This window comes from Peromyscus eremicus, chromosome X, assembly GCF_949786415.1.
Source record: "Peromyscus eremicus chromosome X, PerEre_H2_v1, whole genome shotgun sequence".
Taxonomy (NCBI): Eukaryota; Metazoa; Chordata; class Mammalia; order Rodentia; family Cricetidae; genus Peromyscus; species Peromyscus eremicus.
Window position 1 is genome coordinate 7534170 of NC_081439.1, and position 25536 is coordinate 7559705.

Below are 25536 nucleotides of genomic sequence, written 5' to 3' on the forward strand. Positions count from 1 at the left end.
GAGGAAAAAGGACCGCCTCTGCATAGAGAGCAGACATGGCCCATAGGCAAATGGCGGTTTATAAAGGAGGGGAGCTGTGTAAGGATGAGGTGTTCAGTTTTAATTGGGCGTGTTAATTAGGTGAGTCAAAGGGGGATTTGATAGCTGGGCCTTGGTAGTCAGTCTCAGGAGGAGGAAGTGGCCAAATAAGGGAACAGACCTTGGTGGCTAGCTTCAGGAATGTAATCTAAGGGTTTTCAGCAAGGCAGAGGGAATGGGGGAAGGGCAAGGTCCTTCAGTCACTAGTAGGCAAGCCTATGTGAACACTGCAGTAGTTTGACTTAGTACTAGTACTTAGTATTATTAAGAAATACCGTTTGTGGGCATGGTAGCACATGCCTGTAATCCTAGCAACTGAGGAGGTTGAGTAGGATCGTGACTTCAAGGCCAGCTATGTAGTGAGACCCTGTCACACACAAACACACACAAAGCAAGTATGAAATTATCAAACAATAAAAAAAATCACCTTTTTAAAAAAGAAAAAATACTGTTGCCATTGACAGCTTGGCACGCCCTCATCTGTGTGGGGTTTTGAAACCTCGCCTCTCTACACACAAAGAAGGGAAGACTGTACATTTCCAGGACCTTGACAAGTACAGCCTTCGCTGCTCACCGTGTGGAGACAAACTGGAGCATCTATGCAGCAGACGCATGGCACGTTGGCTGATCTGATCACCTCATGGCCCATCAGGAACCTGCATCTGTCAACATCAGTTCAGAATGGTTCTACCGCCAGCTAGACTGAGATTGGAAGGTGACTGACCAGCTTCTTGTTTTCTTCAGTGATGAGTAGAGAAGCCAGGTCCTCGCCCACATGAGGCAAGCACTCTCCCACCGACCCACAATCCCCAGCCCACAGGCCAACATTTAGAGGGCAACCTGCAAAGCTTACCCTCATGGCCAGGGCCCAGAGAGCTGCCGATTCTGGGGCTAACAAGACAATCAACCTCTGAGAAGAGCTAGTGTGTCAGGGGCCCTGGGTGGGACTCGGCCTCTGTACCCTCATACGCTCCACACTCAGAGCCCCTGCACATCCACTGGAGGTGCTGGTAGATGACCTTTGCCCTCAGGCATGCACCCTGAGAAATCTGAGGTCCCCCTTCCCTCTGGACCATTAGTCAGTCTCCATGTGAGCAGCTCGTAAGAATTTCATACCTAATGGACGCATCCCAGCTGGAGATGCTCTACCCTGCTAACAAAGCATTTGTGGGAAGGGACACTCTTCCCACAACAAGAAATGCTAAAAGAAGCCGGGCGGTGGTGGCGCACGCCTTTAATCCCAGCACTCGGGAGGCAGAGCCAGGCGGATCTCTGTGAGTTCGAGGCCAGCCTGGGCTACCAAGTGAGTTCCAGGAAAGGCGCAAAGCTACACAGAAAAACCCTGTCTCGAAAAACAAAAAAAAAAAAAAAAAAGAAAAAAAAAGAAATGCTAAAAGAAGATTTTGTGCTTCCTTGAGAGTTCACAGTACATTGGAAGCTTACAATGGCATTGGAAGACTCTGAAAAGTCTTACATTAGAGAAACCAGTTTACCTTTTAGCATTTTATAAGTGCGGTCCACAAACACACCTGGCACTGCCTATACTAAGGGATAAATTGTGGCCTAAAAGAAATGAATCTTTGTTTTAAATTCCACTTAACACACACCTCAGACCTCAGCAACCACCCACCTGCCTTGGATCTCAGTCTCTTCTTTCCCATACCCCTGCTCTAATGTCCTGTCTACCTTCCTGAACCTTGTTGTCCCAAGCTCCTGGGCATAGGAGGAGAGAGGAGGATCATATTAGAAAAGATGGATTGGGTTTAGTGGGCTACTGAGACAAGAGAGATGGCATGTACATGTACTAAGTACTAAGATAGTTCTTAGTACTTAGCCAATCGAGTCCCGCTTTAATGTAGGCCCCGTGGGCATTGTTGCCTGGAGGTGGAGGGCAGGAGTCCCAGAGACTTCCATTCCTCACCTACCCACCCAAGAGCCCTTGTTCATTCTTCTCTTTTTCAATGGATGCCCATGTGAGAAGAACAGAAATTTATACCTACTTACTTCAGTGGCATTTCCCAGAGTGCTCCTCTGCCTAGGGCTGTCTTTGGAGACAGTGTTTCTTCCACCCTCAGCAAGAACTTTTATCACCACCCCTAATCCTATTTCCTCTCCTCTCAACTACAGACACTCCCAATCACAGCCAAGCAAAGCTTCCCCTTTTGGCCGAAGTGGTTTGGGTCACTTCCCTGTGACAGAGTCAGTCCCTCTGTAGGCTGAACACTCCATACTGTGCCAGGGTGAGCAAGAGGCAAGAGACAAAGAGAAACGTGGCCTTGCAACCCAAGCCCACCACCCCACCAGAGGGAAGGCTGTCATACAGCGAGATGTTGACCAGCTCCCAGGTGGTGTTGGCTACTTCCTCCACGGGGACCCTTGGGGCCAGCAGCTTGGAGAGGAGGCTGCTGAACCTGCTCACGGTGGTGGCCACCGGCTCTGGACTGGGCCCTGGACTAGATGTGGTAAAGTTCAGCTCCTCAGGGTCCACACACAAGCCATCTGAGGAACGCTCAAAGACCACCTGGCTGAGGTCCAGGCCGGCCACGGAACCTGGGGAGGCACATGCCACATCAGCCACACGCCCAGAACCCTCCATCCAATCGCGCAGCCACTCCAGATGGCAGTCACAATGCCAAGGGTTGCGGAAGAGGAAGAGGCGGCCCAGGAAGAAGCCAGGCTGGAAAGCGGCCCAGGAGAGCATGGTGAGGCGGTTGCCGTTGAGATGCAGGGCCAGGAGGCCTGATAAGTTCTGGAAGGCGCCTTCCTCCACAAAAGTGATGCTGTTGCGGTCCAGGTAAAGCAGCTCGAGCTCTGCCAGGTCAGAGAACCAGGCACGTGCCACACGACCCAGCTCGTTGCCACCCAGATTGAGCGTGCGCAGGCGGCGGAGGCCTAGGAAGGCAGCGGCAGGCAGCGCGGCCAGCAGGTTGTCATTGAGCAGCAGATGCTCCAGGGCACCGCAGTCGCTAAAGGCCCCGGCATGCACTGCGCGCACGCGGTTGGCCTGCAGGCTGAGCGCGCGCAGGCGCGCCATGCCCCGCAGTGAGCTGGAGGCCACAGCCTCGATGCGGCTGCGCTCCAGGTGCGCATGCGTCAGGTTAGCCAGCCCTCGGAGGGCGCCGGGCACGCGGCGGAAGAGATTGTCGAAGGCCGTGAACTCGCGCAGGGCGGGCAGCTCGGCCAGCAGACGCTCGGGCACGCTGAACAGGCGGCAGGCCGCCAGGTCGAGGCGGCGCAGGCGAGCCAGCGCGGCGAAGGTTCGCGCGTGCAGATAGCGCAGCTCGCCGTTGTGCGCCAGGCGCAGCTCGGCCAACCGCGGCAGACCCTTGAAGGCGCCAGGCGTGATGAAGGACAGGTTGTTGTGGCGCAGCGACAGGCGGCGCAACGACGGCAGCGTGCCGAAGGCCCGCTCGCCCAGGATGCGCAGGCCGTTCCGGTCCAGGTCGATGGAGGCCGCCTCGCACGGAAACTCCGTGGGCACCCGCAGGAGGCCCGCACGGTCGCAACGCACCGAGCAGCCGCGCTCCACGCTGCTGCAGGTGCAGGCCGCAGGGCAGGCCTGCAAACAGGCCTCGGTGGCCCGGGTGCAAGGCAGGCCGAAGACCACGGCTGGACAAGAGAGGAGCCAGAAGAAGGAAAGACAAAGAACAGTAGTCAGAGGTCGCCCCCGTAGCAGGTTGCAGACCCTCCACCAAGTCCTGCATCGTCAAAAGGCCCCTTCCCATCTGCTTACCAACACAGGTTGTCCCACCTCCAGTGCCCTCCCCTTTGCTTTCCTATTAGCTTAGTAAGCAAACTCTCTGCTATAGTCCCTGTGTCCCACTTTTCTCTAAGTTTCCTTACCTGTATCATCACGGTATGCTTTTAGAATGTGACTAGAAGGTTTGTTGGTTGTGTGTGTGGGGGGATCTCTGAGGATGTCACTACACCCTACACTAAGGCCTGTGCTGCCCAGTGCAGTGGCCAGTAGCCACATGGGCCCCTAACTCTCTGAAATGTGTCGAACCCAAATTGAGTAATACAAGTATATAGAGGGTGTCAAAAAATAAAATACTACCTCAACAATTAACGTATGGATTACATATTGAAATGGTGTTTTATATGATACATTGGGTTAAATGCTAAAGTTAATGTCAGGTGTTTCTACCTTTTTTTAAATTTATTTGTATTTTATGTATCAGTACTATGCATATATACTTGCATGCCAGAAGAGAGAATCAGATCTTACTATGGATGGTTGTGAGCCACCATGTGGTTGCTGGGAATTGAACTCAGGACCTCTAGAAAGAGCAGCCAGTGCTCTTAACCACTGAGCAATGTCTCCAGCCCCGTGTTTCTACCTTTTTAATGTGGCTAGATTTCTATTGGTGTCATTGGCCCCTTTCACCATAAGAATTCAATTTTCGAAAATCCCCAGTGAGTCCATTAAGCCTCATGGAAAAGGAAGAACTAAAGAGCAAGGGGAGGGGGTAGAAATGAAAGAAAAGCCTATTGTATATCCTTTCTTTTTCTTTTTTTTTTTTTTTTTTTTTTTGGTTTTTCGAGACAGGGTTTCTCTGTGTAGCTTTTGTGCCTTTCCTGGAGCTCGCTCTGTAGACCAGGCTGGCCTCGAACTCACAGAGATCCATCCGCCTGGCTCTGCCTCCCGAGTGCTGGGATTAAAGGCGTGCGCCACCACCGCCCGGCTCCTTTCTTTTTCTTTAACAGTAACTGAAAAGTTAAATTTAAGGATAATCTCAGATCCCAGTGATGGCAGAAATAAAAACTGAAACACACAGAATGAACTCTCAGACAAGTGTTGTGGAATATTAGTTGAAAATGTGTTAATTTGTTTATGCTCTGGAACATTTGTTTAATGATGCAAAGATGTGCTACATTCTTTTATGTTGCATTTGTTTAACTCTGTGACGCTGTGTTACTTTGCCTGCCTAAAACACCTGATTGGTCTCATAAAGAATTGAATGGTCAATAGCGAGGCAGAAGAAAGGACAGGTGGGGCTGCCAGGCAGAGAGGAAGAGTAAGTAGAAGGAGAAATTTGGGAGGGAAAGATCAAGGAGCGAGAAGAAAACAAGGAGAGGAGGACACCCAGCCACACAGCCAGCCACGGAGTAAGAGTGAAAGTAAGGTATACAGGAGTAAGAAAAGGGAAAAGCCCAGAGGCAAAAGGTAGATGGGATAATTTAAGTTAAGAACAGCTGACTAGAAATAAGCCAAGCTAAGGCCAGGCATTTCTAAGTAATAAGATTCCGTGTGATTTATTTGAGAGCTGGGTGGCAGGTCCCCCAAAAGAGCAAAGAGTAAAAACAACCAACAACAGACAGGTTTCAATTGGAAGAAAAGGGGGACTCATTTTAATAATTTAATAAATCATCACTTATTGTGGGAGACCCAGGTTAGGTGCAGACATAGGAGGGAAAAAACCAGGCATTTTCCTGGGTTGTTTGAGTGGTTTGAGGTCTAGTGGGTTTTGTTAGTCACCAAGATCAGAGGCTGGTGAGTCACCCTGAAGGGTTTCTTGTTATCTTGTGATACAGGACAAGCACATGCCATACATTATCTATAAGGGAAAAGAGACTCTTGGGGGTTATCAGGTTATGAATTAAGGGCATGAGAACCTTTTATTTTCTTGTCCCCATGAGGATTCCTATTTCCCTTTCCCCCCCATCTTCTCTTACTTTATTTTGTGCCTGTGTATGGGTGTGTACATGCAGAGGTCAGAAGGCAACTTACAGGAGTCAGTTTTTTCCTTTCTGTCACGTGGGTCCCAGGGATCCAACTCAGCTTATCCAGCTTGGTGGCAGATGCTCTAACCTGCTGAGCCATAGCACCAGCACTAGATGGACTCTATTATTTCAAGGACAGCGTATTAAATCCACCATCAGTGACCGCCTACATCGCTAAAGAATTGACCAGCCTTTACTCTCTAGAAACTTGTTTACTTCATACTGGGAAAGAAAAATGCTTATAAATTTTGTTCTGAAAATTCAAGTGGATGATCAAATAAAGTCATGAAAACCTGCCCTCTCCAAGTATGGTTGCCACTAACAGCAAACAGGATATCATTGCCTGCTTCCTTGTGGAAGGCTGTGGTCCCAAGCCTAGTCTGAGGACCAATAGACAAGACTGTATTGAGACTGAGGATGTAGCTCGGTTGGCAGAGTGATTGATTGGCTAGCACACAAATCCCTGGGTTCTATCTGTAGCCCTGCATAAACTGAGTGTATGGTACATGCCTGTAATCCCAGCACTCAGGAGGTGGGGCCAGGAGGATCTCAGGCTCTAGATCATCTTCAGCTACATAGTGAGTTCAAGGCCAGCCAAGGATAGTAAGACCCTGTAGAAAAGAAGAGAAGCGGGGAAGGCGGCACTGACAGATGGACCATTTCCAACCAAGTGATCTGAGGCAGTGTTCAGTTTCACCGTTTATACAAGGAAATGGAGTGTCCAGATGTAAATGTGCCCAGTGTCCAGCAAACACCCCTGGCCTGCCATGTCCCTCCCATCCTGTACACAGTACCTCACCTCTCTAAGCCCCTGTGGGAACCTGAAGACATAGACAACACAGGAGTACGTTCAAGATGCTCGCTGCTGCCTCTGTAGGCGTACTCAGTTCCAGCAGTTCCTCTCTTGTGAACACCCCATGCTTTCTCAGCTGCTCCGAAGGGGAGTCGGCCCTTTCAGGTGTCTCTTTGAGTGTTCAATTGCAAACGGGCTACTTTCGACATTCTGCTGTTGAGAAGCTTGATATACCTTTCCCTTCTCCTAAAAACTGTGAAATGGACACCAAGCTACCAGCAAGATTCCTGGAACCTATACCATCAGATTGGCTGTGAATAAGAGCTCTGTTGATTGGTATACTCTGCTAGGGAGGCAGGACCAAAAACCTCAAGTGCAGTCCTCTGCAGAACAGAGGAGTAACCTGTTCTCATCAACCCTTCCAACTAGGTCAAGTTGAAGTATCACATTTCCCTACCAACAGCCCTTCATTCTGTTCTCTTCTCCTTTCTAATTAAGAAAAGTACACTCTCAATCCTATGACTCATGTTTCTCCCGCTGAACAGCCAGCATTGTTCCGAGCACACAGTATGGCTCAATAAATGTGTGCAGAAGTAAATGGAATTGATGCCTTCCTTTGTGAGCTTCTTGACAAAGAATGTCATTTGTTTTAAGAACTCTTTGTAGACAGCTCATAGGATTAGAAGGTGGCTCACAACTGCGAATAACTCCAGCTGTAGAGGATTATATTATTAACTATACTGTATAATATAGATGATCACAGCTGATATATAATTATCACAACTGATGCAAGAGATCCAAAAGGCAGTTGCTAATGTTTTTAAAATGCTTTCAAGAGATCAGGAGATGTGGAATGAAGCTTTCCATTGTATATTGCCCTTTGGGGGGTTGTTTGGTTGGTTGGTTTGTTGGTCAGGGTTTAGCCCTGGATGTCCTAGAACTCACTCTGTAGACCAGGCTGTCCTCGAACTCACAGAGATCCACCTGCCTCTACCTCCCGAGTGCTGGGATTAAAGGCGTGAACCACCATGCCACCATGCCCAGCTGCTGTATATTCTTTTTATGATTAAAAATTTGAACCACGTTGTTATGGTTTGAATCTAAAAACTATGCCTCAAAGTCCTACAGGAAAGGCTCAGTTGCCAGTTGATGGGCTTTGGAGGGGTGATTGGATCATGAGAGCTGCTTCATAGCTGAGTGGACTATTAAGAGGTGGAAGTGGGTGGTGGCGCACGCCTTTAATCCCAGCACTCCGGAGGCAGAGGCAGGGAGGCCAACCTGGCCTGCAGAGTTCCAGGACAGCCAAGGCTACACAGAGAAACTCTGTCTTAAAAAACCAAGGTGAAAAAAGAGGTGAGAGGGGCTGGAGCACTGGTAAAGGCTTTGAAGGGTGTGTCTTGTCCCAGGACTCTGTCTCTCCTTACTTGTGATGGCCAGGAGGCAAGCAGCTCTGCTCCACCAAACCCATTCACCATGCTGTACTGCTTCCCCACAGACCCAGAAACACCAAAGTGACGTGAACTGAGACCATGAGCCACATTGTGCGTGTGAGTGTAGTGCCCAAAGAGGACAAAAGAGGCCATCTGGTCCTCTAGAGCTGGAGTTACGGGCAGTGGTGGGCCACCTGATGAGGCTGCTGGGAACCAACGTTGCTCCTCTGGAAAAGCAGTCCCTACTTTGAAGCACTGAGCCAGGCATTTTTTACCATGATGAAAAAAAGAATACTTACCATGTGGATGTATAGGCTATTTCAAAAAAACAGACTGTGGTTTAGATTTCTCCAAAACAGTCAGTATATCACCATTAGAGACCAATCTTTGGACTCTGAAACTTTGATAACCATTAGAAATAGTAACTAATTTACTGGATTAGTAGGCAAAATTTAAGCTGAATCAAGTCAGTTCCCAAAACAGACAACAAAACTCCAGTATTGGCTTACCAGGTATGAAGACTAGGTATGTGCTTAGTAAGCCAGAAAAGCGGGCACCAAGAAAACTATTTAAAATACAATAATAATAACATATTGTGGTGAGTTCTGTTTGCAATCATAGCAGAGTATCTTCCATCAGATGAAAATTTCTGTTCATAGCGACAATGTGCCCATAATTAATGCTACAAGGAGACTGCAAAGAAAGGTCTATGTGGGTGTGCTAACCAGGGCTTCACATAGGAATTACATGAGAGCTTTTAATACTCACAAACCCAAGCTAATTGCATCAAGATCTTTAGGGGTGGGACCAGGCATTGGTATTTGTAAAGCTCCAAGGGGCTGATTCTAATAAGCATTCGAAGTAAGAAACCAAGGACTTAAGCAGACCTACTTTATAAACATGAGACTCATATGTGTGGGGAGGGATATTCCGAGATATACCAGAGTGACTGCTGGTTGGCTATCAGTTCCAAGCCTAAGTATATAATGAAAGGAGTTGTAAACAGGTGTTGTAACAAACACTTGAACAGAACAGTCACAGCCGACTCTTCATACCATCCAAGAGATACAAACAAGTACATCAACAGATGAATGGAGGAACAAATGTGGCATATCCATCCAAGTAATGTATTTCAGGTGTGCATGTGTGTTCGTAGAGGACAGAGGTCAACATGAAGTGTCTCCCTCGGTCACCGCCATATTGAAACAGTTTCTGGCTGAACCTGGAGCTCTCCCATTAGTTTGACTGGCTGGTCAGCAAACCCCAGAGAGCTTCCTGTCTCAGCCTCCTCAGCACTGGGCTTCCAGGCTGTAATCTTGAAGCGCCTGTTTTTTATGTGAGTGCTAGGAATTGAACTCAGGTCCTCATGATAACGTATCAAGATCTTTACTGACGGAGCCATCTCTCCAGCCCTTGTTTTTAGTTTCTGGGTCTTTTGAGAGTCATGTTCCCTATGCTTTCACTCATTATACCCATCTTTCCCCGTCAATTCTTTTAGCATATTTATGGTAAGCCTTTCCTTGGTAATCCTACTATATAAGCTCTCTGTGGGCCTTCTCTGAAGGAAGATGAAGCTAGACAAAAAGCAACAGGAAGGCAATGAACAATGGAAATGGCAGATGTGTCTCTAAATATACAAAACCTCTCTTTTCAAATCCTTAATTGTTTAACAGCCAAGTGATTGTTCAAAACCAAAGTAGCAATGTATTATGGAGTGAAAAATATGACAAAGTAACATAAAAGATGAAAAGAAACATGAATTACTTTGATAAAGATCCTCCACTCTACATGAATCAGAGTAAAACTGTTACAGTAGCCTTGATCTGTGGAGAGGCCAATTTGAAAGAACTATTTCTCTGACCTGGGTAGAGACCTAGCATTCCAAGCTGCCAAAACTTAAAAGTTAATCCAGTTGAGGTGGTCAATCACCTAGCCAAGGGACCCTTTCTCAAGAAGACAGGTTCACCTTAAACCACACTAAAAGGATAGGAGGAATAATTATCCCTTAATGAGATAGTATACTTTTCCTTCCCAGAACTCCCACCCTATAAGGCCAGTAGTTTACAGGGTTAGGATTAGTCTGCCTGCCTTTCTGAAAAGTGTAACTTTCCCTTTTCTTCTGTGTCCATTCTAAGCATGCTCATTCGGGCTCATTTGCACCTTGCCTACTTTTTTTCTCAAAATCTAATAAAATTGGCCTCAAGATTTCTTCAGTTTATTCTCAATTTTTTTGAGACAGGGTTTCTCTGTGTAGCACTGGCTGTCCTGGAACTCGCGCTGTAGACCAGACTGGCCTCGAACTTATGGAGATCCACTTGCCTCTGCCTCCCCAGTGCTGGGATTAAAGGCATGCACTACCATGCCAGGCCAAATTCTTATATTAACAAAATTCAGACTAGGACTTCTGAAAGGGTCTCCAAGCTCCCTGGTAACATTTAACAACTCAACCTAGACTTCACAAATTTATGGTAGCAAGATTAGTTCAAGGTAGACCAGGACAAATTGGACCTGCATATTATAATCCCCAGAAAATCAAAAGAATCTCAACCCTACCTCACACCATATATAATGAACAAAATCCCATAAACCGTGAATATAGGAAATAGTTTGGGAACCGTGGCAACATATGTCATATTGGTGACACAAACATGTATAATGCCACTCCATTTTTATGGGTTTCTTTTTCTCTCATAATAACCAGCTTTTTAAAATTTGAAGCAGTGTTTCACTTGTAGTCCAGGCTGGCCTTGGATTCACAATCCCCTTGCTTCAGCCTCCCAAGCACTGAAATGACAAGTGTATGCCTTAATGCCTAGCTGTAATAATCAAGTTTAATAAGTGTTTGTTCATAGATTCATAACATTATTTCATTGACTCTTACAGCCTTGCACCTAAGTGCATTATTCTCCTGGTCTCAAAAGAAGAAAGTAAATGGGGGGGGGGTACACAGTGGAGGGTAAATGGTACTAATTTTTGTTTACCTTTCCTCTGAGGCTTATGTCTCCCAGCCCACACACCTAATCTGAGCTCCTGTGTCTAACTACGATATGAAAGAACTGCACGTTCTAACCTTTGAGGAGCCTTCTGGCACTCATTGTCCATGGTTCTATAGCAGTTGTTACCAAGCACTGTTTCTAAGAAAACATGCCCCACTCAAAGTCCCATGGGTCTCTGCTGCCTCCTCCCAGGCACAGCCATTTGTACCATTACACTTGGATATAAGCGCAGCTAATTGGATTCATTCCTTCTCCAGCAAGCTCTTGGGAGTGCAAGCCTGTCTAGTACTGGGGCTGGGGTTTGTATCGAAGCCACATGTGATCTGGCTGTGCTGACACAGGCCTGGAATCCCAGCACTTGGTGGATGAAGGCAGGAGAAATCTGGAGTTCAAGACCATCACTGGCTACATAGCAAGTTTGAGGTCAGCTTGGGCTATATGATATCCTGTCTTGATAAACAAAAACAAAACCGAACAGAAAGCAGCATGTGACTCAAAGCTAGGGAGAAGCAGAAGCCAAGGGCAGTGTGAGGAAGCCAGTGTATAGTCCCTCTACTCAGAGTGCCATAACTAAGTGCTAAACTGGGGCAACTGGCTTGTAAACAAACGTTTCTTGGGGTTCTGCAGGCTGGGAAGGTCCAGATCAAAGCAGATTCGGTGGCTGGTGGGGGCTGGCGGCTTCTTTCTCTGTCTTCATGACAGAAGGGGTGGGGGCACTCTCCAGCATCTCCCTTATAAGCACACCAGTCCGGGGCCAGGCGTGGTGTGCACACTTTTAGTCCCAGCACTAGGCAGGCAGAAGCAAGCAAATCTCCGTGAGCTCCAGGCCAGCCACGGATACACAGTGAGACCCTGTCTCAAAACACAAATCCCAGTTTTGAGAGCTCCTCCTTCCTAACCTATCATCTCCCCAAAGGCCCTGCCTCCCACCTCGTTCTAGCCCACTGGGGATTTGGTTTCAATGGTGGCTTAGGAATGCAACCCAGACATTCAGTCCACTCATGTGCGGAGAGAGTAACCGATCTGAGTTCCCACAAGGCCCTGCTAGCACTTTCTGTGTCATTTCCCTGTTCCAGTTAGAAATCCACTGAAGCCATCTGCATGGATAAGTAGGTTCTGTTCCTTACAGCCCAATGCTCACTGATTATAGTAGACATTTGACAACAGAGGAGACAGTGCCTCTAAGTTCTCTTTCTGCGTTCACCTAGAAGCCAGAAACTCTCCTTCCTAACTTTGTCTAGCAGTTAGGGCCCAGAGTAAGTGACCTACTTTTGTCAAGCAGACAGCCAGCAAGATTTGGAAACAGAAGGCCTCAGGCAGAAACTATCTGCTGGCCAGAATGGCAGGAGAGCCACCTGGCTTTCAGATATTTCACAGTGGTGAGGAAAAAGGAAAAAAAAAAAGATCTACATGGTGGAGTTGCTGGCACCCAGTACCTAACATGTTTTCCATGTGTAGGTGGACCCATTAAATGGCAGTGGCTGTGGGGTCTCTGCTTCCTGATACAGGCATTTCTCTTGTCAGTGAAGCTTCCATTCAAGAATGCTAGGAATGAATACCTAATGTCACCAAATAAGCTCCCAATTAGCCTCTGCAGCCTGGAGCAGTTCCTACAGTTTGCAGCCAGATTTTTTTTCTGTTCGTGTGTGTGTGTGTGTGTGTGTGTGTGTGTGTGTGTGTGTGTGTGTACACATGTGTACCACAGCATGCATATGGAGGTCAGAGGACAACTTATGGGAATCATTTCTCTCATTGTACCATGTGGGTTCTAAGGATCGAACTTGGGTCGTCAGACTTGTGTGTGGCAAACACCTTTACTCACTGAGCCATCTTGTCAGTCCTGGTAAAATTCTTAAGCAACAGCCTAACACAAGTGTTATAGTTTGACTTTGAAATATCTTTCCAAAGGCCCATGTGCTAAAGCTGGGTCCACAAATGCTGAAAATATTAGGAGAAACTGTTAAGAAACAGAGCTGACTGGAGTAGTCTTTAGAGGCAGGGTGTCCTTGACGGGACTATTAGGATCCCAGCCCCGGCCTTTCTCTCCCTTTGATTAGCAAATGTAGTTGAGCAGTCTTCTGTCCCCTGCCACTCACCATGACTCGGGCCTAAAGCAGCAGAGCCAAGTGACCATGGATGGACACCTCTGAGATGCTGAGTGCAGATAAACCCTCCTTCTAAGCTGTCTCTCTTGGGTATTTGGTCCAGAAATGGAAAGCTAACACAAGCAGCCTGTGGTGATATCTTGTGTACCCCAATAAACTTGCCTGGGGATCAGAGCACAGAGCCAGCCAGTAGATTAGACATAGAGGCCAGGCAATGGTGGCACACACCCTTAATCCTGTCACTCGGGAGGCAGAGATTTGTCTGGATCTCTGTGAGTTCAAGGCCACGCTGGAAAGAAACAGCCAGGCAATGGCAGCACACAACTTCTCTGACCCTCAGGCAAGTTTATTAGGGTATACAGTATATCACCACACCAGCTCCCTTCATTTTTGAAGTGTGGGCTCTCTCCTCTTTGCCCCTATGGAACTGTGAACACTTCATCTTGCTCAAGAAAAGAACCTGAATTCAGAACCCAAAGGAAATTCCTCCCTATCCCTTGCCAGGAAGTCTGTGAGAGTGAATTGAGAAGGGTCAGGGCAATGCTGACTTTTCCGGAAGGTGGTGTCTCTCAGAATCAGCGGTGACAATACCAGAAACAAATCTCCTTGGCAGTCCTGAGCTGAGTTCCATGGGAAATCCTTGGCCAGAAAAGCCCATTTGCCCACTTAAAATAAAGATTCCAGTCTGGGAGAACAGAAAGTCAACTCATTTGTCAGTTGCTAAGCAACGTCTCCTCACCCAGCGGTATTTTGGGGATGGATCCATCTGGAAATCAGAAAAGGTCTCAGTGCTTTCCTCTTTGGTCTGAGGAGTAGGGAGGGGAAGACAAGAAAAGCTCGCTTTGGGCCTGGCCTAGTCAGAGATGAGGCTTTCCCAAGTCCTTCTCAAGTCTTCCCCTGAGGACATGTCCGTCTGCACTAGTTCTCTCATACACTTTGGGTCTTCGGGTGCTGACTCTCACCCCCACTTTCTTATTCTGCTCCCTTTTTTTTGCTTTTGTTTGTTTGTTTGTTTGTTTGTTTTTGTTTGGTTTGGGTTTTGGTTTTTCAAGTCAGAGTTTCTCTGTGTAGCCCTGGCTGTCCTGGAACTCATTCTGTAGACCAGGCTGGCCTTGAACTCAGAGATCCTCCTGCCTCTGCCTCCTGAGTGCTGGAATTGAAGGTGTGCACCACCACTGCCTGGCTTCTTTTCTTTAATCTTTATGTATTCTTCTCTCATACAGTACATCCCCACCACAACTTCCCCTCCCTCTCCTCCTCCCAGTACCCGCCCACCTCCCCTCTCCCCCAGATCTACTGCCCCCCCATGTCTCTCCCCAGAAAAGAGCAGGCCACCAAGGGACACCAACTACACACAGCATAATAAGATACAACAAGACCAGGCACAAACCTTCTCATCAAGGGTGGGCAGGATAACCCAGTAGGAGGAAAAGGGTCCTAAAAACAGGCAGAAGAATCCCAGCCATCCCACTGTCAGGAGTCCCTCCAGAAACACCAAGCCAACAACCATAACGTATACTCGTGTATTCGGAGGACCAAGTGGAGATCCGCGCAGCCCCGTGATGGCCGCTTCAGTCTCTGTGAGCCCCTATGCGGCTCCTTCTTTTTAAACCTCAGGCAGATTATCCCGTCACTCAGCTCCCGAATTGAATTGAATTCAGCTCTGAGGAACAGGTGCAGTGTGCTGCTTGGGACAGCTGTGAAAACACTGGGCCAAGCCAGAAGTGGACTCCACAAGCCACTTGTCACAGGATTAAAGCTCATCAAGGGACAAATCCCTCAAAACCACGTGGAAATATGTCCCAGAATAGGAAGCCAAACACCAGGTGCTCTGTTTAGATTAAATATCCCCTAAAAGTTGGTGTGCTGAAGGCTTGGTCCCCAGCCTGCAGCACTATTGGGAGGTGACGAAACCTTTCTGAGACAGGGCCTAGCGGAAGGCAGTCAGGCTGCAGGGCGTGTGCCATTGTGAAGGGACACTAGGTCTTCGGCACACACACACACACACCTCTTCCTGGCTACCATGAAGTGAATGAGTAGCTTGGCTCCGCCATGTGTCCCCTCCATCATACTCTGCTTCACCACAGCCCCAAAGCAGTACAGTCACAGACTGAAACCTCCGAAGGCATGCAACAAATCTTCTCCTCCCCAGTAGTTATTTAGCTCAGGTGTTTTTGCCACAGCAATGGAAAGCTGACTGGCACGCCAGGTATCAGAAGACTGAAGCTGTTACTATGGAGAGACTGCAAAGGATGTAGGATGGTCCAGCCAGGGCTGCGCATTAGGACCCCACGGGGAGTTTTTGTTGAACTCAAAATGCCTGAGCCAGTTATAACAAGGATGGAGGTCAGCATTGGTGGGCTTTTCTGTTGTTTTGTTATCTGTTTAGTTGTCGATGCTGGACATGGAACCCAAGACCTTGTGCATGCTAGGAAGGCACTCTGCCTTTTAGATGCTACATCCACAGCCCTTGTTTTGTTGTTGTTTGGGGTTTGTGTTTGAGGCAAGGTCTTGTCATGTAATTCACGTCAGTCTGGAACTCACAGTGTAGGCCAGGCTAGCCTTGAATTTGTGGCCCTCTCATCTCCACCTGCCAAGTGCTGGGATTATAGGCAGGCACCATTGTGCCTTGCCAGAGCCTTGGTATTTTTAAGGTTCCACAGGTGGGGTTGGGGTGACAGCAGTCTATAAAGTGCTGTAAAGGACCTGAGCTCCATCCCTACAAAGAAGAGCAGAGTGGTGCACCCCTGTAATCCCAGAACTGGGGAGGTGACCCATGGGACTCAGTAGTCAGCCAGACTGTTTTACTTGACAAGTTCTGGGCCACTGTGAGACCCTGTCTCAAAAAGCAAGGACAGTTCCTGAGGATGACATCGGAGATCATCCTCTGGTCTCCTCATGCACACACACACACACACACACACACACACACACACACACAAGCAAATACAGCTCCACGTGTAATTCCAATGTGAAGCTAAAACAAGAGTCTTTGCGGACCTCATAAAAATGGGATCCATGAGTGCTGTGCAAAACGTTGTGGTAAACTAGGTGTTGGAGCACATGCCTGTAATCCTAGCACTCAGGAGGTTGAAGCAGGAGGATCAAGATTTCAAGGCCAGTTTGACCTACATCGTAAGACCTTATCTCTAAAGAGAGAAAGAGATAAGGTGTATGGTGGAATAGTGGCCAGCGAGGTCTCTCATGGGTATATAACCAAAGGAATTGAAAGCAGTTCTGCACAACGTTCGTGGCAGCACTATGAACACTAGCTAAAAGAAGAAACAGCTAATGGCCATGAACCGACAAATGGAGGAGCAAATGTGGTATACTGCACACGCACACTGGACTATCCCACCTGAAAAATAAAAGTGATGGGCACATGCCAAGATGTAGATGAAGGCTAAATCTCAAAAACATGAAAGCTGGGCTTCGTAATCCCAGCTACTCAGGCAGAAGGATCACAAGTTCAAGGCCAGCCTAGACAAGATAGTGAGACCTGCCTGTTTCCAAGGGAAAAAAAAAAAAAGCAACTGGCATGGCGGCGCACGCCTTTAAGCCCAGCACTCAGGAGGCAGAGGTGGGCAGATGTCTGTGAGTTTGAGGCCAGCCTGGTCTGCATAGTGAGTTCCAGGACAACCAGGACTATGTAGAGAGACCCTGTCTCAAAACACAAAAAAGAAAAAAGGTAAAACAAGGTCTGGGATATAGGTCAATGACAGAGGATTACAGAGCATGTGTGAGGCCCTCGGTACAATCCCCACAACTGCAGAACAAATTATGCTGGGTGAATTGAGCTAACCACGCAAGGCTACATATCATATTACTTCCACTTACAGGAAACGTCCGGAACAGGCAAATTCATGAAGACAGAAAGCAGATCTGTGCCAGGGGCTGAGAAAGGGGGGAGGAGGGCAAACTCTGAGTAACTGTTCGATTATAGCACAAAATTTCAAAACTTCTGGACAGCGCAAAGCATGTAGGGACTAGATAAAAGTGACAGTTGCACAATGTTGTGATTGTGCTAAATGTCGTGGTTTAAAGGGGTGGTACATTTTGTGTGAATCTGACATCAATTTATAAAAAAATAAAATATAAAATAAAATAAATAAAAAGTTATAAGGGATCCCTAAATCTGGGCAAACACCAGAAATGAGCTCTGGGTTTGTGACCTGTGAGACGGATGGGCCAGCTCCAAGCTGCAGGGAGGCATTGCTGGCCAGGCCCAGGCGCCCCACCGAATGCTGTCTTAATGCGGACCAGCTGGGGAGCTTCTCTCTGGAGGCACTAGGCTCTGCAAATCTGTGTTTTTCTCCCCTGAGGTTTGCTAGGGGAATGGTTACTCATGGAGTTTCCAACCGCAGGCTGAGCTTGGAATATTTTTTTATTCTCATTGTTTGAAAAAGACTTGCGCCTCACAAAACTAAAATAGTATGGGAAAATGTGGTCTGGTTTCTGGTTTCAGCAGAATGTATTTAGCCACTTTGGCTCTAGAAATCATTCCCTTCCCACTCCTGGCAAATGCTTCCCCAGTCGCTCCTCCAGCCAAGCCCAGGGCTAGGTTTTCAAAACACAACTAACTTGGGGAAACAGAGAGGCACCAGGGGGTACCATGCCATGGCCTCTGGCCTCAGGTGACCCCAGAACTTGCTTCTTACGCCATGTGATAAGAAGGAAAAGAAGGAGCTGAAGAGATGGCCTCAGCAGTTGAAACAAATAAATCAACAAATCTTTTACAAAAACCAAGTTGGAGAACCTTGCAATCCAGCAAATACACTTCAAACATATGAAACTGACTAGGTACCAAAAGACTTGTAGGGAAAGAAATAGGGAAGGAAGAAATGGGAACAAAACCACATGGGGATGGCGTGTTCGGGATTTTTCTTTCTTTATTATTTTGTTATATGTGTATGGGTGTTTTGCCTGTATGTATGTCTGTGCGCCGAGTTTGCGTGGTGCCTGTGGAAGCCAGAAGAGGGCGTCAGGTCTCCTGGGACGGGAGTTACAGGACAGTTGTGAGCCACCATGTGGGTGCTGGGAATCAAACCCAGGTTCTCTGCAAAAGCATCCAGTGCTCTTAACCACTGAGCCATCTCTCCAGTCCCTCCCCCCTTTTTTTCCTTTTTAGTTATTTTTGAGACAAAGCCTCATGTAGTCCAAGCTGACCTTGACTTCACTATTGTAGCCAAAGATGGCCTTAAACTCCTGATCCTGGTGCTCTTGCCTCCATCTCCCGAGGGCTGGGTTTATATGCAGGTATCCCCATGCCCAGCTCAGGTGGTAGGTAGGCCCTTCAAGAACTGGAACTTAGTTGTCCTAGTTAGGGTTTCTATTGCTGTGAAGAGACACCATGACCATGGCAACTCTTCTGAAGGAAACATTTCATTGGGGTGGCTCGCTTAGTTTCAGAGGTTCAGTCCATTGTCATCATGAAGGGCAGCATGGTGGCTGCAGGCAGACATGGTGCTGGAGCTGAGAGGCCTACATCTTGACTCAGAGACAACAGGAAGTTGACTGACTGTCACACTGAGTGAAGCTTGAGAAAAAGACCTCAAAGCCCTCCCCCACAGTGACACACTTCCTCCATCAAGACCACACCTACTCTAACAAGGCCACACCTTCTAACAGTGCCACTCCCTTTGGGGGCCATTTTCTTTCAAACCACCACATTAGTGTAAGTAATTTGGTCATTGAGGGTGCTGCTCTTAGAAGGGATGAATGCATTTCTTAGTCTCTCAGGAAGTCTCATGAGAGCAGATTGTTATTAGTAAGCCTGGCACCTCCCCCAGAATCTTTCTTGCTTCCTGTCTCACCATATAATTTCTTTGTATTCACCTACTATGAGACCCTCACCAAGGATGAATACATACTGGTGCCATGTTCTTTGACCTCCAAAACATGAACTTGAATTCACCTCTTTTCTTTATAAAGTACTTACCTAGCCTTGGACATTTTGGTATAACAACCAGAAACATGCCCCTAGTGGGAAGCAACTTAAATCCCTAACAATAAGGGAGTATATAAACAAACAATATATTCATACAAAGGACATACTGCTTGTCATTCAAAATCAAGAACCAGTGGTCCATACAGTAGCATCAGTGAATCTCCTACCTATATTGCTCAACATGCCACAGTATCTGACTGTACAATGAGAGAATTCTCCTTGGAGTACAGTTATTCTCTCCCTGCACTCCTGCTTTCTTCTTTTAAATTCAGTTGCTTGAGGTCCAATTAAGATTGTCTTCAAGAAAATGTCCCCATTTTGGTTACTCCATCACTGACTGTGCCTCAGTTGGTAGAACTAGCAAGCATGAAGTCCCAGCTTCAGAACCATGTAAAAGCAGGTGCGGTACAATTTTAAAGTACAGCTCGGTAAGTATAACAAACGTTTACAACTACCATATCAATCAAGATTGAAAGCATTTCTAATTGAATTTCCAGAAAGCTCTTCGAGTCCCTTTGGCACGTGTCCTCTCTGCAGACAACACAGAGCGGCTTTCTGAATTTTAGATGAGCTTTGCCTTTGTAAGATTTCATAGCAACGGTGGTAAATGGTTCTTTCCCTCACCAGTGTGTTTATGGGGTTCTTCCATGTTGTGACACGTCAACTGACCGTTACTTTATAGTTCTGAGTTGGCTAGACTGTGATCAACAATGGGGGTACCTTGACTAACTTATTCCTTTACCTGTTGATCTGTGCTATGGTCTGAATACGAGATGGCCCCTGATAGATGCAGGTATCGAGTGCTTGGTCCCAGCCGCTGGAGTTATTTTAAGTTTAAGTTGAGAAAGTGAGGCCTAGCTGGAGGAACTAGGCCTGGTGGATGAATCCTTGGGTGTATCTTGCCCCACCCCCTTCCTGTATTCCCTTTTTCTTCTTCCTGGCTGCCATGATTAACTGTTCTATTCCACCATTCTATCCTTGCCATGATGGACATGTGAGCCATATGAGCCACAACAGAAATAAAAAGTAACTAACAGTTGGCATTTGTATTGTTTGCAGTCTTAATGTATTGTAACAAAAGCTGACACAGGGTGTGGGTGTGTGTTTATGGACATGTGTTTTCATTTCTCACTTATCTAGGAGTGGGATTGCTTGAGCCATATAAATGTGTTTATCTTTCCATGAAACTGACTAGTGGTTCTCCAAAATGGCTGCACCGATTGCTATTCCTGCTAGAGATACGTGAGCACACCAGTCATGTTATATTCCCATCAAGGCTTGACGTTTGTCAGTCTTTCACATTTTGGCTGTTGTTGTGGGTCTAAAAATAGCATCTTGTGACTTTACTTTCCTATAGACTTCTTCTAAAATGCACTCCTTATCCTTCTAGTTTGAACGAGTGCATCCAACTGAGGAAGAGAGTCTACTCCGGGCTGCTTCATGCATTGAATCAACAAACAATTATTAGCCACCTACCACCTCTTAGATTATAAGAGAGAGGAGTGGACAAACACAAACCCTGATGACCCTAAAGACTCAGTGTAGAGCAAGCAGGGTGTGAAGGACCCTAGAAAGCGAGTCTGGAATTCAGTTATGATGCTGTGAACAACGGGGAGATAGGGATTGGTAACACTGGAGGGGCATGTGGGAGTGTCTGTCCTTGTCCACCTGTGAGGAGAAGCACGTCTCCAGGAAGACTGTTTCTGCTTCATTCGGTCCTGCCTCCCATTTCCCCTGTTCTGAGCCACTTCTGAGTCTCTCAAGTCCTAGTTTGGGGAAGCTCGATCAGCCTTTTTCTCCTTCCAGCCAACGAGGCAGATCACTATCCCTGCCCGCTTCTTGGGAACATGTTGTTCCCATTGCTTGTGACTCGTCTTCAGAGAGATAGTCTCCGTGCTGCTGGAGTGTTTTACATGAAAGCGCGAGGGGATGTGGAGCTGGTCATTAATTTTAAGTGTGTCTATTGTTAGTGAATGATGTCACCGCTGAGCTTGCCAAACTGTCGCAAGCAGCAGTCTGGATGTCTTTCAGGGTTCTGTAGAGGAGACAGCGCCATTCTACAGCATGCAGGCTCTGAATACTGTCTGGGTTCTGTGAGTGGCGGTGGAGCTTCGGGTACTGGTTGACAATAATACTGGCTCTTGGAAGCAAACATTCTGTCCCCATGACTCAGTCCAACTTCTCCTTTCTAAGGAGGAGAAATGGCAAGATGCTGGCTATTAGTGATGATATAAATGTCAACCTCTGTCCTTTGGAGGCTTCTCAAGTAGGAAGTCACATCCTAGTCATCATGATGTGCCTGCCCTATGCTACGTTGATGATTTTTAATTTTTATTTCATTGCTTGATTCTCCATTAAGGAATGTAGGTTTCATAAAGACAAAGGCCATGTGGTTGCACCCCTTATAGCATCCCTTGGACACACTAGAGGTGCGTTGTCTGTTGTTTGATGGAACAGAGCATGTCCCACTTTTTTAAAAAAATGGAATATAGAGTGTTCTGGTTAGCTTTCACTGTCAACGTGACATAACTAGAGTCACCTGAGAAGGGATCCTCAATTGAGGAAATCCCTAGATCAGATTAGCCTATAGACATGTCCGTGAGGGGTTGTCTGATTGTTAATTGACTGTAGGAAGGCACAGCCTACTGCAGGCAGCACCATCCCTAGGCAGGCGGCCCCAGGCTACAGAAGAAATCTAGCTAAGTATAAGCCAACCAGCCAGCCCGCAACTGTACTTCTTAGACTATGAAGTGAGTTCCTAAGTGAGAGGTAATGCTGTGTGCAATAGAAAGCAGCCTTCCTTCAAGTTCTTGCCTTGAGTTTGCCTTGCCTTTCCTCCCTGTGTACTATGACCTTGAAAGGACCAAGCAGACGCCATAACAGGCTGCTCAGTCTTCTCTCAGAGATCAGGCCTCAATTTCAGTTTCCTGAGACTTGAGCAGCAGTTTCTGGGAGTGCCATGAACAAAAGACATAGTCCTTGCAGTAGCTCCCTTTCTACATGTACTCTGACCGCTCAAGGTTCAGCCAATTGTTTACTGTCTGGGACCCCTCACCAACTTAGAGCTACGTGCATGGGTCAATGTGAACGTGCTAGGTCAGCCAGCCTCCATGGTAGCTCAAGGACCAAGCCTGGGACTTGTCCAGGCCTGCCCCCAAAATGATAACTGTAACCCCCAACCAGTAAACTCAAAGGTTACATATCCTCACTCAATCATATGACCCAAAGGCTTGTACCACCCTGCTTGCGGTTTTTCCCTTTAAAAACCCCTCACCCTGAGAGCTCAGGGCCGTCCTCCTCCACCTGCTGTGACATGGACCAAGCCCGGACTTGCTTGTTATCAATAAACCTCTGTGTGTTTTGCATCGGATATTGGCTCTGTGGTGGTCTTGCCTGGGGGTCTCGAGACACGGGCACAACAACCTAGAACTGTGAATTGAATAAATCCTTTCTTCCCCTTAGTTACTTTTGGTTGGAGTGTTTTCTCGCAGTGATATAAAGAAAACTAGAACACAGCCGGGCGTTGGTGGCGCACGCCTTTAATCCCAGCACTTGGAGGCAGAGCCAGGCCGATCTCTGTGAGTTCAAGGCCAGCCTGGGCTACAGAGTGAGTTCCAGGCACAAAGCTACACAGAGAAACCCTGTCTCCAGAAAAAAAAAAAAGAAAAGAAAAGAAAACTAGAACACAAAATAAAAGAATTCTGTTACTAGAATCATCCGGTAAAACCTTCTGTAACATGTCATATACAAAGATCATTACATAGATCACCATAACTTCAAGTAATTAATTTCCCCACAAGGGTCAGAAAAACAGATTCTTGGTGTAGAATCATTTACTGAAGAACTGAAAAGGAGATTGGTTTGTTTGTTTGTTTGTTTGTTTGTTTGTTTGTTTGTATCCTTGGGCTAACTGAGATTTGAGCCACTGGGAAAGTATTTTGTGGCAAACATTTCTAGGTTTTTGGGACAGAGGTGTTTAGTTTGGGGGGGGAGTGTTTGTTTGTTTGTTTGTTTGTTTTACAGTGATGGAGATGGTTCCTAGTACCCTGTTCCTGCTAAGCACTTATTCCACCATGGAGCTATAGGCTCAGCCCCTTCTTGATATACTGACTGGGGGAGGGGCGATATGGTGGCACAGACTTGTAATTCCAGCACTTGGTAGGCTAAGGCAAGACAAGCCTTGCCCACGTAAGAAGTTTAAGGTCTGGCCTGACAGTGGTGGCGCACGCCTTTAATCCCAGCACTCAGGAGGTAGAGGCAGGTGGATCTCTGTGAGTTCCAGAACAGGCTCCAAAGCTACACAGAGAAACCCTGTCTTGAAAAAAACAAACAAACAAAAAAGAAGTTTAAGGCTAACCTGCATATATGAGACCCTGTTACACACACACACACACACACACACACACACACACACACATAGTTTGAAAAAATTAAAATATTTAAACATCTATAATGACACAGTTCCATTCCCCCGCCCTTTAGGACGATTTTTTTTCCCCAAGAGATTTTTGTTTTTCACTAAGTGAGTTTAAAATATGGAACTTTTTTTAAAGACTTAGACTCACTATGTAGCCCTAGAACTCAGTGTGTAGCCCAGGCTGGCCTCCAACTCACAGAGATCCCCCTGCCTCTGCTTCCTAAGTGCTGAGACTAAAGGCTTGAACCACAACACCCACCTTGAGTTTAAAATAGTGTGTCTAGAAAATCACTGGTTTGGGGGTTATAACACTAATAAATTCACATCCAAAACATAAGAATATATAAGAATATTATTTTTTTAGAGAGAACCCTATTTCACGTTTGACTCAGGAGTGTTGTTTATAAACAAATCAAGGGGGGAAACAACCTTCCACACACTGTTTTCCCATTTTCTTGCCCTTCCCCACAGTCACACAGCAGGGAAATCCGATCAGACAGGGCACCCAGCTCCAGCTGGGACTGAAGCCACTGGAGCCCCTACGCTTTAGGCAGAAGCCGAGCGACTCCTGCCTGCCTTCCCATCCCAGCGCCCCTGGCAGCAGGACTCACCATAAAGAAGCAGGATCAGCATCCCTCAGCCTTCTTGCACCTGGCGGCTTAGCGCCGTTCAGCCGTAGGATCCCTACCTGAGGGGAGTAAGAGCAGGTCACCAGGTCATAGGGAAGCCAAGAGGGGTCGCTTGGGAACCCTGCCCGCTCCTCAAGCTTCCTTGGCTATGCCCAGCCATTTTCCCTTCTTTGCGCTCATTCCTCCCCACAAGCTTCTAGTGTTAGGCTAAGAGGAACCCGTGAGAAAAGCCTGTCGGAAGCTCGCCCCAATTTCACCGCATCCATCCCTTTGGAAACTCTTCATCAAGCGAAGGCCGGACAGCAACTCGGGTATCACTCGGGATCCAGCAAGAAAATAGATGGTGGAAAGCCTCTGCGGAGAATCCTTAATGGCCAATCCGAAATGCTACTTACCATCCTGGGGGGCTGCCCACAGCGCCCCCAGCCCCTCCATCGCCCAAGAAACGTTGCAATAAGAAATAAAGGCTGGAGCTGGGGGCACACCAGTGAAAAGCAAGGGCTGTGCGTGCAGGTTTGATTGCGTTTTCTTTTTTCCTTTCTTTCTGGAGATATAGTGGCTGGAAAATCCTCTGTATCAGATGAGGATTAGCAGAGATGAGGAAACGTGTCTGCCTTTTGAATCGCCAAAGCCAATGACAGATTTTGCTGACACACCAATCAGTTTTATCCCCAAGCCTTGGTCACCCGAGCCTTCCTGCCCTCTCCATCTGCCAGGCCCCTTTCGTTCCTTAAACCCTTGCCACATTCTGCCGAGTTCCCTGACCCCAGCCCTTGCCCCACCCACCAACAATAAGCAGTCAGAAATCGGCTTCCTGCTCCCAAATGGTATTATCAGTCTTTTCAACAGGGTCACATTATGTAACTTAGAGGGCTGGAGCAGAGACCCGGCAGTTTAACCTAACAGTTAAACAACTAGCCCAAATTGCCCACTGCTGTTTTCATCTGTTTGGAGAGGTGGCTGATCCCCAAACAGAAGGTGGCAGAGGCCCTTCCAAGCAAGCAAGAGGCTTTGGTGTTGAGGCTTACAGCCATGCTTGGCCTAAGGCCATTAAGTCCAGTGTCATGTTCAGAATCTAGCTGAGGTTTTACAACCGCGCCAGGCCGGGGTGTAAGCTCTTGCTGCTCAGTTTAGTGTGTGGATGCAGCAGAGGGCACAGCTGCAGCAGCGCCTGGGAGCTGGTTAGGAATCCAGACACTCAGTGTGTGGATGCAGCAGAGGGCACAGCTGCAGCAGCGCCTGGGAGCTGGTTGGGAATCCAGACACTCAGTGTGTGGATGCAGCAGAGGGCACAGCTGCAGCAGCGCCTGGGAGCTGGTTGGGAATCCAGACACTCAGTGTGTGGATGCAGCAGAGGGCACAGCTGCAGCAGCGCCTGGGAGCTGGTTGGGAATCCAGACACTCAGTGTGTGGATGC

At 47.4% G+C, this 25536-nt stretch overlaps 1 protein-coding gene across 1 annotated transcript; it reads right to left on the minus strand.

Moving 5' to 3' along the window:
- Nucleotides 1-2278: 2278 nt before the first annotated feature.
- Nucleotides 2279-24554, minus strand: Nyx (nyctalopin). Its single transcript, XM_059251151.1, has 3 exons — nucleotides 24515-24554; nucleotides 6638-6766; nucleotides 2279-3687 (listed from the first exon to the last, which is right to left on the minus strand). Exons 1-3 carry the CDS (start codon nucleotides 24552-24554, stop codon nucleotides 2279-2281), a joined length of 1578 nt encoding a protein of 525 aa, XP_059107134.1.
- Nucleotides 24555-25536: the final 982 nt, after the last annotated feature.